The sequence below is a fragment of the Rhopalosiphum padi genome, chromosome 4 (assembly GCF_020882245.1).
Source record: "Rhopalosiphum padi isolate XX-2018 chromosome 4, ASM2088224v1, whole genome shotgun sequence".
Taxonomy (NCBI): domain Eukaryota; kingdom Metazoa; phylum Arthropoda; class Insecta; order Hemiptera; family Aphididae; genus Rhopalosiphum; species Rhopalosiphum padi.
In genome coordinates this window covers 11,126,277-11,141,071 of record NC_083600.1, presented here as the reverse complement: position 1 = coordinate 11,141,071, position 14,795 = coordinate 11,126,277, and the positions used below count along the sequence as shown (strand labels likewise).

The 14,795-nt window shown below is 25.1% G+C and overlaps 1 protein-coding gene across 1 annotated transcript; it reads left to right on the top strand.

Annotated features, from left to right (window-relative positions):
• Positions 1 to 3,521: 3,521 nt before the first annotated feature.
• Positions 3,522 to 14,604, top strand: LOC132929620 (uncharacterized). The gene is made up of 6 exons (XM_060995101.1): positions 3,522 to 3,884; positions 4,224 to 4,326; positions 11,927 to 11,994; positions 12,577 to 12,757; positions 12,826 to 13,091; positions 13,157 to 14,604. Exons 2-6 carry the CDS (start codon positions 4,267 to 4,269, stop codon positions 13,806 to 13,808), a joined length of 1,227 nt encoding a protein of 408 aa, XP_060851084.1. The 5' UTR covers positions 3,522 to 3,884; positions 4,224 to 4,266; the 3' UTR covers positions 13,809 to 14,604.
• The last annotated feature ends 191 nt before the right edge of the window (positions 14,605 to 14,795 follow it).

Here is a 14,795-nt window from a genome sequence, read left to right as displayed (position 1 = left end):
AAAAATATATAATGTTGAATGACACTGAAAGGTATTGCCATAATATGTTGGCGTAGTACTTATTTAATATATCAAATACTTTATTAATACTTAATACCTAATAGTATAATCTTAAGAAAACAATATATGCTATATGTATTATTATACATTTTAGTAAATTGTATTTGTGTTGCAAACAAATAACAATTGGCACATTCAATTCAATTAATATGTTAAATTTACAAAATAATAATAGTTTTAAAATGGTCTTCCTTCCCCTTTTATAAAATGCAATTATTTTACAGTATTCGAAAATCAAAAAGTTGTTAAAAACATTTTTAAACAAATAAATAAATGATTAAATTACAAAATTGTTTTGCTAAAACTAAAATTGAATTTGATATCTGAAAGTAATTTAGACTAATTATCAGAATGTTTAGGGATATTAAAAGATTAATTCAACATTTTTAAAATCACCCATAAATCCAGAAATATAAGATATAATATGCATAATATTATAGTGTCTGCTAGGGAATATTGGATATTAAATTAAGTATTTATTTATGAATGTATGATATTTATTTAATACTTAAACTACAAATTTATGAATACAAATATAGGTAGGTACATACCTAATTCTACTCATTAAAGCAAAATATTTTACTGCTACTTTGTGTACCTAATTAGTAATTACGATATAAAATTACTTGTTAATAGTTAAAATTAGTTGTATAGTATAATGGTTTCGATAAACAAATTATTAAACTATTATAAGTTATAACCAAGAAAAAATTAATTAAGAAACTTATAAGTTATAAGTAGTTGTTCTAGTTTTAGATGAAATTTTCCTCAGAGAAACCCTTGGCGTCAATTCTAGGTCATTGATATACTTAGGAATTATGATTAAAGGATTTTGAAAATGCAAACAATTATGATTCAGTTCTTAATTCTTATGATTCTAAGTCTAGCTGATAACATTTATCAATCAGCCCACAGCAGTATTCCTATTTCCTTATTGAAAAGACCTGCAGCGAAAGATAATATTACTAAAAATATAAATCCTGTTAAATAATTTGATATTCATGATGTTCAATTTGTATAGAAAATTACTTACTATGGGCTTAAGGTATTATTAAATAGTTTTTATAACTTGAAAACTGTGGCATAAATGTAATAAATAATAAATATAACAAACAAGCCACAAGGGTGGATTTAGCTATTAAGTTGGTCCTTGGACGGGGTATATTATGGAACTCCAAATAAATAAAGACATAAAACAATACATTTATGGATTATAAAATAATTTTTCCATTTGCAAATTTGTAGAAACCCGATAACACTATTCACTAAATAATAATAACAGTTATATAATATAATTTTTACTAACAACCTGTATAGTGTGCAAGTCCGGATTAAGGTGGCAGGGGGGTATGGTCTCGGGCCCACAACGGATAACAAACCTGGCGAATGGTGCGTTTTTTTTTTTATTAAATCAGAAATATTTAGATATAATAATAATAAAATTGTAGTATATTTTGTATATCAAAAGAAACACGTACAATTATTTATACAAATAAATTTTTTATTTTGTGTTTAAAAAAGTAAGAAATAAATTTATAAATATCATTTTTTTTTTTTTAAATATTTTTATTTGTGGATCACCAATATTTTGATTATGATTTATGGTTATGGGCTCCTAAAATTCTTTAGCTCCGGGCCTAAAATGATCTTAATTTGGGCTTGGTAGTGTGTACTTTTAACTTTGTAAGGTGTAAACATTCATTTTTGATTGTACTGTACCAATACGTTTGAACAGTGACGTAGCGGAATAAAAATTTTCCAGAGGCAAGTTACAAATACCCCAAGTACCCACCCATAATTATTAATATTATTATAATAGCAAGTAGCAGAGGAGGGGGGCCTTCAAAAAAACCCTGTAAAGCATCCTTTAAATGTTTAAGTTACTATTTCATTAATACATAAATGCATTATAAATTAATATAATACAACTAATTATATCTTATATGATTTCAGATCATTATTGACTACCTATTGGCTATTTAGTATATTCAGGCGGTCTGAACATAATATTACCTATTATGGTTGATAATTGTTTTTGAAATAGAATTCATCGTTGACCGTCATATTAATATATAATTTTGTAAATAGAAAAAAACTTTTTATACAAAAAGCGTTTAAAAAATAAATAATCTATCCGAATATGTAAAAAAAATTGGTGTTTCCATTTAAAAAAATGTAAATTGTATTGCGCATGCGCACACCAAACGTGTAAAAAAATTGAAAATCATACATAAATGTGTATTTAGGTACCCCTTAGGCCCTCTAAAATATTTACTTTAATACAAGGTCATCCACCTGAGATATTTAATGGTACCTTAAATCGTGATTACACTATATATTTTAAATATTTTAATACGTGTAAATTTAAGATTATTTAAATCCAATTTTCAGTTAAATAATTAAAAAACTATGAGGACCATTGGTCTACAGCTCAATCAATCTCACTTAAATCCGACTTTGATGCAAGTTATAGAAGGCACTTCAACAAAAATTTAAATGTGAAATAGGTATGTTAGAAATAAGTGCAAAACTAAAAGAAAGTTTTAAAAATTATTTTGTAAACCCTTTTGAAAGTGAATACTGAAGACTGAAGTTATATTTTTGTGTGTTCCGACAAGTCAAAATGCCATATTATATTTACATAATTAGCATTTTGGTCTTTTTCATTTGTGTATTTTTCTTTTGTTGTATAATTATAATACTCTTAATATCATATTTTATCTTTGTTCTTATAATAATTTCATATATTTTTTGTATATTTTTCTTTTTTTTTGTAATCCATATTAACACCTGTTATTCTTACGTTCGTTGTAAAAAAAATATTATTTTTTTTTTGTATTTATTATTTATTATTATTATTATTATTTAATGCTGATGCCTGAAAATTTCAGACAGGAATGTTAATAACATAGTTATTAGTTTTAATTTAATACCTATAGATGATGAATTTATGATTTATTTACAATAGTTAATAGTTATTTGGCTCTGAATGCTAGATGGCGCAAGTTGGCAGACAATTGTTGATTGCATTTTAAAGTCCATAATATTAATTAAAAACAAAATATTGATATTATTAAACTTTTTATAATATACCATTAAATCGTATAGATAATACCATGATGGCATGATATAATTGGTATCAATCGGTCAAGACCGCGGATAATAAATTTTATTATTAATTATATCCGACTATAATATCACAGACATATAATACAAATTAAAAATTAAAAAATTAACAATAAATTATTGTTTTTTTTTACCCGCGGTGTTAATAGTACTTAATACTTAATATCGACTTAAAGTCCGTGTTTACAAAGTTTACATATTATAATCTAAGTTTTTTATACTCTACCGACGACAAGAACGCGGCACAGTGACGTCAACCACAACTATATGTCTACATCACGGAGAGATGGTTGGTACGGTGCCGCAGCCCCGGCCCGCGATGCCGCGGCACCTCGCGAGTTGCGACTCGGTCGCCGCTCAGTCGTGCTTGCTCGGCCGCTCTCGCTGCCGTAGTGCCGTCTATTCGCTGCGGCCGTTCCATCATTATTTCCCGTTTTTGTTCGATATCGATATACGATTTCTTTGTGTGGCAGTGCTGCGTGTCGTGTTGTGCGCGCGCCACGAACTTTGTTCCTCGGCGCTCAGCGACCGCATTGCCACCGCTCCACACGGCACACGCTCTTGGGTCTAGCGCGCTGACAGGATACGTTGAACCTGTCGGAAGACGGCGACATGAGCATTGCGATCTTCGTGGCGTTGCGGTCGTCGTCCGGACAGAACGTCGTGTCTGCGACTTGTATCTGGGCCAGTGCACTCGGGTATGTACCCTTGTACGCCGTCGATCGTTGTTTGATGGTTTTTTGTTCGCCGCTGTTACACGTAGTTCTTTGTACTTATAATAATCATATACGTAGTTGTGGCGTCAAACACTATTAATAATATTATTTATGAAATATGAATACAAATGTATTGCCCATCATCGGTATTACGGTTTACAAATTATTATTACCACTGTTATTGTTGTTAATTGTTATTCCACTCGAGAAGGACACTATTAGTTATGTGTACCTAGTGTACCTAGTGTAGATTACACGGTTTTCTTTCTCATTACTATGCATTTGGTACTGCTCAACAATTTGTTGTTTTTTTTTTTACAGTAGTCAGTAATCAATTGGAGACCTATGAGTTAACGTCTCAGTCATGCAAGAAAAATTACCCATATCTGACCCTACAGATGTGCAAGTCGTTTCGCAGTATCCAGTAAGCATTTTATTTTTAGTTTGTCCTTTTAATAACAGATAATGTATTATGTTACATATTATAATGTGTTCAATTTTTATGACTTTATGACATGTCCATACTTTGTTTTAAAAGAAAACTTTCATTTTCTACACATCACAACTAACAACTTGTTAAAACTTTGCGCTAACTTGCTCAAAGTGTTAAGACAACAAAACAAATTTGTTTGATTTGTTACTAGACACCGGGTCACCAGTGAGAGATGTAAAATGTAAAGTACCGTTTGAATACTAGTCGGGCAATCTGGGTAATCTCTTTTTAATAGTATAGACCAGAGGTCTCCAATTTTTTTCAAACAAGTGAGCTATATTTTAAGTCCCTGGTGATCGATATCTAGGAGAATTTAGGTCTTTCTTTAGAAAGAGATTTGTTTAATGTTAAAATAAAATAAAGATCTAAGCTTCAAAGAATAATTATTTGAGAATATTCCACATTATCTGATTTTTTATTATGCGACTGACCGATAATGGTAAAATTAATTTTTATAACGATCGACCTATATTCCTATAAAGATCGACTGCTTGGCAACCCTTGGTATAGACAGTATTATGAGTTTTTATGTGCGCTGAACCCTCTAGTGAAGTTGACAATTATAATTAACAAATGATGTACATTTTTTTTATATTTTAAACAAATTAATTTGTATTAAAAAAAAAATTTTAAATGTGAATAATACACATTATTGAATACTTTAATTACAGCTAATTATTTATTCAAGCTTATTAATAATTAAAAATAGGAATCTCAATATAATTTATAAAGAAATTAGTATTTATACATTTTTGTTTTAAAGAGTATTTTTTCTTGTAGGTTATCTTATTTTTTAAATGATTACCTACAACTTTTATAAAAGTATAAATGTTGCATGATTTAAAATTGTAATTTAAGTTTGTCAATTTCCTGACTAGCCATAGCATTTCTGTAATATTTTATAAATTAAACAATGGTGGTTTATTATAATATAATTGTATCATTAGGTATACTTCTAAAAGTTTCCTAGAAATTAAGAATGACAAGATTAATGTTTATTGTGTATTATTTTTACTAACATATGATTAAATAAGATATTTTAAAAATTCAACTTCAAGCCAATAGTCTCCAGTTTACATAAACTCATAGCTCCATGTCTTATCTCCTACTTCAAAGGAATCAATTTAAATTACCGGTATCTCCATTGATTTCTCTTCTCGCAACCAACACCAGAACCCAATTTATGGAGTGGGGCTAGTTGGGTTGCAGCCCGGGCCCCTATTGATAATTATAAATATTAAAGTGGCACTGTGAAATTTTATGATATTATTGCTTTCGTTAGACATTTACATGATGTATAACAGTGAACATTAATTAATATTTTTCATTTGTACTTTATTATAACAATCTATAGATACTTAGTTAATAATTATATTTAAATATTTTACAAGTATTAGAAATTTATTTATGTTCTGTAAATAAATATTTTGTACGCTAATACAATTATGTTATTTTAATGTTCACTATCTTTTTTAAATTACATTTAACAAATAGGTATTAAATTCTCCAAAAGTTATATTTCCTAAATTGGGCTCTGACCAATACTTACAAACAAAATATTCAGTCTTAAAGAAAAAGCAACCATAAAAGACCTTATCAATAGTCTCATTAAAAAATGGTTGTTAATCTATTAAGATGCCTGGAAGTTAACTGGTGCAGGACAAAGAACCTTAAAAAATTTCATTTAAGGATGTTTTCACCAGGTAACTTTTCTTCTCTGGTTCAGATTAATCCAACATTCCACACACATCATACTTATATCTATTGTACCGATTCTAAATATTATTTATATTTAAAAACTATATACAGGGATAGGTAATTGTACAGATAACCTGTATATTATAATATTTATAAAATTAAAAATTTTATACTTACGCCAATTGAATGTAATATTTTGTACAATTTGTGTAATGTAAATTTTGGGAGTTTGTAGTTTGTATTCATTATACTTAATTGATATAAATTGATATTTTAATAATAAAAATATTTAATCCATTTAATTACTAAAGAGAGGTATATTTATTTAACTTATATAGTAATATCTATTATGAATTTTTTATTTAAAATTCAAAAGCTGACACATTGTCTTGTAATTTATCCATGAAAAATTTAAATTATGTAATATTACCTAGGAAAAGTTTAAAAAAAAAGAATGATAATATAGCTTACAAATTACATTTAGTGATAAACAAACGAGTTTCATTACATGAGTATATTTTGTGTATAACCATTTTTACTTATATATACTGTCTTATTTTTCATTTTTTGTATACCTAATACAATATCTAGGTCATTTTAAGGTCATTGTGTCTTTAGCCCTACTAATAATTAATAACTGAACACTGACAATGACTTTAATCTAAGTTAAATATTATAGTGACTTTATGTCTACTTATTGGTTAATACTTTTTTGATGTTATGCGGTTACTATACCAGTTTTGGTAAACTAATACCTATAATTATTACTTGATCAAACATTCATGACATAATTTTCTCATTTACCTCTTTTTTATAAAGTATGTAAATAGTATGTCATACATGTATATTAGTATATTAAAATTTAAGCATATAGTTTTTTTTATTACCTAATAGTTTTTTAGTGTTTGCGTACAACTAGTATATAGTATATACTAATATTAAATAAGTAGAATTAGTTTAAAAATAAAATATGAATGCCTGAATGATTTTAACTTAAACTAGTATAAAACAATCATACTATGAACTTAATCTATATGTTGGTTCATAGACATTTATTTTCTGTATTTAAATTACATTGTCAGTTTAGTAAAATTCTTACTGTTCAAAATTATTAATATTTGTATTTTGAGCACATAAATATATTTGAGAGCAATAAAAAAGTATTATGTAGGTATTTTACATAGTTTTTATATTGTGCAATGGTTATTAAATAAAAGTTATTAGTATATTTATAAAAAATACATCAATTTGCAATTAATCACTTTAACAATATTCTAACTTAAATTTGTACACCCATATCCCTGTATAATATACATAAAGACAATATACAATTTCTTGCATTATTTATCATAAGTTTTTTTTTTTTATCAAGAACTGAAGGTTAATAAACTTAGATTAAACTTAGATTTGTAATAAGTATTAACTGTATATCAAAAAAATAAAAATCTATGAAACCAACCTTATCATTCTTGATTTATTACCTACACTTTAAATTATTTATTTGTATTTAGTAACCTCTATGACCTAAAAAAAATTGAATACATAATAACAACTCAATTTTAAATATAAAAATATAAATTTTATAACTATTAAAATTATTTCTTTATAATTTCTATTAAAACAAGTTAAAAATATATATATTTATTTAGTGAAAGTAACATATTTGGGAGCTATATTTATGTGATAAACAATGAATGGAATAATAAAAGATGAAAAAAATATGGGAGTATAGAAGTTATTACTTACATATTTTATATGATCTATATATTTATATATTTACAAGAATAAATGCTATTCTATTATTTAATATAAGAATTAAATATACTTACATTTTTTCTATAAATTGACTATTATATTGTTCTAAGCCTATTTTTTTTCAAACTAATTTTTTATCTCAAAACACCTTATTAAAAAATGACAGCAAAATTATTAGGTAGGTTCACAGCCTTTTATTTATTAACTTCAGTCATTACATTTTCAGAAAATTTTCGTCTTTTATTTTTAATTTGTTATATATAATACTACCCATGTTATTTTAACAATATCTTTCTTTTTACTGCAAATCATATATTTCACCATTTAGGTACTTACTTATTCTGAAATAAAGACATTTTAATGAAAAGTTGATTTATAAAAATTGAATATTACACTATTTAAATCTCTATTATTAAGAAAACATTAATTTGGGAAGTATTAAACTTTGCAGTGTTATTCTCTGTGTCCTCTCTTCTTATCTAAACGTTAAAAATGATTTTTAATACTTAATTAACTTTGCATTGATTCAATATTTATACATTAAAATATTCTGTCTGAATGTATGAACATTGCTATTTAAAAAAGTTAAAGTAATTTTAAAAATAAATAATACTAATTTTATAAAATTGTTTCTTTCTAAAATAAAATTGTATGTTTTGAAATCATATTTTGATTATATGATTTTTGAATATAAGTATGTTAATAATACATATTTAATTAAACTAATATATTTTTTTTTCGTTAAATCAGCTTGCATTAATATAAGTATTAATTATGGTACTGTATATAGCTAATCGTATATAACCTATAACTTACCTCAAAAATAAAAAAATAAAATCTTAACTTAGATTTTCCAAAATTTTATAAATAAGTTAACAATTAAAATTGTTATTACAATTATTTTAATTGTCTTATGAAAGAAAAAATGATGTATCAGCATAAAACAAAGTTGTTTTGGTTCACAGTATAATAAATATCTATAATGAAACAAATATTAAATGTGTAATACCTACTCATATATAAATTAAATTCCACAGAATGTTGATTTTATTATAATAAAAAAATATATACTAAGCATTATTAATTAAAAATACATTTAAATAAAAAAATATTATGAATTACAGTATTTAGCAAACATTTATTCATCTATACATATAACATAACAACTTTTTTAAATGTTACATAAAAAATAATATATATTTATGAACTGATTCATAATAATTGTATATTATTATTAATTTAGACCAGCGATTCCCAATTTATAGTTTGAAAAGGTCTTAGAAAAAAATGACTCACTGCCAAGTTTTTAGGTTGAAACAATATATTTTATGTAATTTATAAATTTCCATTATTGGTGACTTGCTCAAATTAAACAGGACAAAAATATGTAAAGTGTCTTACATAAAAAAGTTAGGACACCATAATTTAGATCTTGTCTTTTGGTTTTAATTATTTATTTATTATTTTTCCGTGTACAACTAGTTACTAAAACAAACCTTTGTCACACTTTACTAATAATGTCAATAATTTACAACAAAATAAATTAATAAATGATTCTGCTTTTTGATTTTCTAGTTGGTATTTTTACTTTATTTAATTACTAAATTGTTATAATAACTCATTAAATATCTAGTTATTATTTACTGTTCTAACACATTTATTAATTAATAAAAGTGTTTATTGATAACTGATTATCTTTATGATATATACTTAATATGATTTATTTATCAACTATAACATAGCATATTTGTAATTGACGCATATTTTCTTTGTTTGCCTATTTAATAATCATATGTTATATGATATTAGTTATGTGCAATATTATTTCTTTTTACTTATCCTAAATAATCTATTATTTTTCACACTAGTTTTTTTTTTTTTTATCATCAATTGGATTTTCATTGGATTATTATTTTGTATAAACTCTATAGATAACTTAGAGCTGCGTATAGTGTTAAAAAATAATAACCCATAAGTTAGTGTTTCAATTATTGATTAGGCTAATGATTTATTACTCTACAATATGACGTTAGGTCAGTATTTTATTAAATATTGTTTATAATTCTACATTTTTGTCTAGGGAACTTGCATAATTTATCATAAAAAATTTTATGTGTACAAACTAACAATTTCATAAGTAATAACATTATTTGTAATATAACATTTATTAATTTTTAAGTTTTATTTCTATAATATTCTATTATTGAGTCGTTATCACATAAAATAAAATCATAATTTCATAAAATTTAAAGTTTTCCACTATTTATTTGTAAATTACTTCATGAATGTATTTATTTATTTATATATTATTTATAAATATATATTATACACACTTATTTTAAATTTGAGTTTAAATTACTTAATAAGGCTAATTAGTTATAACCAAGGCCGTACCTGGGGGTTCAACCCCCCCCCCCCCTCAAAAATTGTTCGTGTTATATTATGTGGTAGTAAAATAACTATTTTAATCTCTGTTTTAATCTAAACACAATTTTTTTAACTCCCCCCCCTAAATTAATTTCCAGTTACGGCCTTGGTTATAACCATTCAAAAAGTGGTATATCATCATAATTAATTTTAAATTCTGAATGAAACGGTGAATATATTAATTTTACAAAGATGTATATTTATTTTTTATTTATTTTAAAGGTAATAAGTAGTTGGAGAATGCCTTGACCATTTTAAAAAAATGAAAAAATGTCAATTTTAAAAAAAAGTAATAAAAAAAAAAATTAAAGAATAACTGCAAATTGTATAAAAAACTAATTTTTGACTATATTTTTTAGTATAACTCAAAAACAAATATGTTTATATCAACATTTTGTATACACGTTAAAATTTTCAATTATTTTGACTTTTTTTAGATATTTATTGATATGAGCAATGTTTGATATATTTTATACATTAATTAAATATTATTTGCTGAGTAAAAATTCTCAAAAATTGATTATAAGATTTCTTATAACCTGCTTAAATTATGTTAATTAAAAACTATCAAAAAGACATAGTCGTGACAATACTTTTTTATAAGTTTTGATGTTAAAACTTTTCCAATATCTTGAAAATTTGCAAATTATATTGCAGTTACAATTTATAAAAATGTTCAATTTTTATAGCTAGGATTTGAAAATTTAGTATAATATATACTCTATTTAAAATGAGATTGTGACTTGGCGGCGACCAATTTTCGTCAAGCGGGGAGTCAGGCAACACTCGTTTGTCAACCTCACCGAGTCAACTATCTGTACGCCCGCTGTGTAGTAAAGCCACACCCATGCGCACAAGTGGGTCGCCAAGTCACAATCTCATTTTGAACAGAGTATAGGTAGCTTACTAAAAAATCTTAAACATATATATAAACAATTTTTTCTATAGACATTTGAAGTTAAAATTTGAAAAAAAATTCATATTTAAACAAAGAATAACAACTTTTATTATATTTACAATTTCAAAAATGTTATTTGTTTGAATTTAAATCTGTTACGTATACATTTTACTATATGCAATGATATTGTCAAAACATGTAGATTAATTTTAATTTATTACCTATATATACCATGAACATATTCACACTGTTTTATGGTATTGTCGACTTAAAAGTTAATAACAATAATATAATATGCTAAATGTGTTTATGCTATTATAATAATTAAATATTAATAATACAATAAATTTAATGTTTTTTGCAAAAATGTAATCAAACTACCATAATATTTGTAGTAAAATAAATTACTTTAATAGCAATATCATAAAATATACTTAATAATATAGACTGACTATCTCTCCTCAGAATCGTTTTACTTGTATAATGATATATCATTGGATTCAAATTTTATGCATTCATTACAGTAACTCTCTCAATACCTACCTAGTGTACAATATCATATTTTTACTATAAATAAAATATAGATATAGGTTCTCATTTTTTATATTACATAATATGTATATTATATATTGTAATATATAAAATAGTTATAAGTTATAACTAATTTAATTATTTTCTGTAAGTTCTGACCTAAATTCGTGTCAAATTGTTTTGGTCTATATAGTTAAATGATTTTATCAATTTTTTTTTCAGAAGATGAAGAATGATGAAGGATTTTCTAGAAACACAAGTTTTTCATCCATGAATTTTGACATTTGCAGGTATATATTTAAAGTAAACTACATTTTATTTACTCAGAAAATTTAGTTATATATTATATAATAATATATCCAGTTGTCAATTTTTGTGATCTTTTAAAAAAAAATTGTATTTCTAAATAGGGATTGCTTATTATATCTTTTCTTCCCAATTTAGTGTTAATACTAGTTAATAATATGATGACTTTCATGATTAATCACTACAATATTAAATATTAAATGAATCAATAGTTAGCCCTTTAAGTATGATTGATTTGTTATATTTTAGTGAACCATTAAATTAATCAATTGATTATGCAACTCGACATTAATGTGGTAGATATACATAGATTGACAATGATAATACTACCTATAGAACAAAATAATACTACAAACTGGTAATAGTGGTAATTGTAGTAATCATAATCTTTTGTACTGCTTGCTACCTATCAAATTGTTTGAAATGTTTACAAATCGATCAACATTTAAAATAAAATATACCAACAATACTGCATAAAAACAAAAACTTTAAAACTAAGTATAAATTGTTTAAGAAAAACAAAAATAATTGCATTGATGCTTATATTTTGATTATGTTTTATTTAGAATATGTCACTGTGAAGGTGACATTGACACACCCTTAATAGCACCATGTTATTGTGCTGGTTCTTTACGATTCGTGCATCAATTGTGTTTACAACAATGGATTAAATCATCTAATATACGATGCTGTGAACTTTGTAAATTTCAATTCATTATGCAAACCAGAACCAAACCTTTTAGTCAAGTAAATTTGTTTTGTCATAAATTATGTAATTGAATTAAAGTTATGTATCTTAAATTTTGTATTTTCAGTGGGAACATTTAGAAATGTCTGGCATGGAGCGTAAAAAGTTGGTATGTGCAATGCTGTTTCATATAATTGCCATGACGTGTGTTTGCTGGTCACTCTATGTCCTTATGGATCGAACATTAGAGGAAGTTGAACGTGGACAATTGGACTGGCCATTTTGGACAAAACTTATTGTTGTGGGCATCGGCTTTACAGGTGGTGTTGTTTTCATGTACATACAGTGCAAGTCATATTTTATGCTTTGCCAAAGATGGAAAGCATATAATAGGTAACTTATTAATACAAATATTTGCATTTCAAATGTGTATTTTCAAATTTATTACTATATTTTAGGGTAATATATGTACAAAATGCACCAGAAAAACCACGAAAAAATCAAACTATACTTATTGATGTTGCTGAGAGTAGTTCAGTTGAAACTAATGCAGTTGCATCAATTGTGCCTTTTAAACCACCTATTGACCAAAATGATGAAACCAGTATCGATCTCAAAGGTGTTCGTAATGTTCATATATTTTTTAATAATGAAGATAATCCCATTAGATTTCAAGAGGTTGACAATCGAGAACAAGAAGATGTTGAAAAACCGATTTCAAGTGATACTGGAACCTCATGGCATATACAGATAGGAAAAACTCAAGGGGAAAATCCTGAAGGTGAATGTAACCAGGCAGCTGTATGTCAAAGTAATCAGTCAGATCCATCTTTTTTAAAATTGCAAATTAAAACAGCAGAAATAGTAATCAAATTTGGACAAAATGAAACGATTCCTAACGAGAACGAGTTTGACAACAAAAACGTTAACATTCAAATTGAAGAATCAAAATCTAAAAATGACGTGCCTGATACTACCAATCCAGTTCAAATACGATTGGATTTTGGAAGAGATAAGAATTACGAAGACATAGAAGAAGCCCATGGGTCTCCTTCTCAATCGCCATTATTATCATCTAGAAGACTCTCTAACTATAGAGATGATAAATAACAACTTTATACACTTATAATAAGCTAATCTGTGATTTAACAGAAAATAAAACATCATAGAATTTATTTTCTTCCCACTTAGTTTAATACAATATTTTTTTTTGAGCATTTATTTCAAATATATTCATTCATAGTTTATTTTAACACTGACAACAAATATAATTTCTTCTTTTTGTAAACCTATTTTGTGTTAATATTTAAGTTTTTATGGATTTATTTATGTTTAGAAGCTCAATATGTATTAAGTGTGGTTATTATTAGGATATATTATTTTTTATTCACAATTATTAATAATTACTTTTTGATGATGAATGATAATGATTATGTAAATTTTTGACCCGGCAAAGACTGAGTTACAAATATGTAATGTTGATAAATTTCAAACTTTTTTTTTTGTATTTCATTTTTGAACCAATATATTATATATTATATATATACCAATGTCTTATTAAAATCATTATTGATGTTATACATAAAAAATATTAAATGTTTTTTCAAGTCATTTTTGATTTTTTTTTTTTAATTTTAATGTTAAATAATTCTGTTTTAATTTTTTTTTCTTTAATTATTATTAATAACTGTATATGATGCTAATGAATGTGATTCGTTATACAGAAAAAATTAAAACATGTAATGCCACTTAACATAGAGTTATTGCTTATTGTAGATGTATGTAAAAGATTGAATGATATATTATATATTACATTAGTAATTAATAATTACACATATTGTTCATACTTGATTCTGTTTCTGATAAACATAAGGTATACATTAAAATAAAGTTATGTTTTATTTTATTTTATGTTAAATACACTATACAACTGTTTTACTCCTTAAACAATGATATTGATTAAAATATATTATAGTCTATATTTACAAATAAACTATTATTTTTCTGTGTTAAACGATCAAATCTAAGGTAAGTATGATTCCATTTTACCTACAGGTGTCAGATGTTTATTGCAGGGAAAAGACAAAATTAAAAATA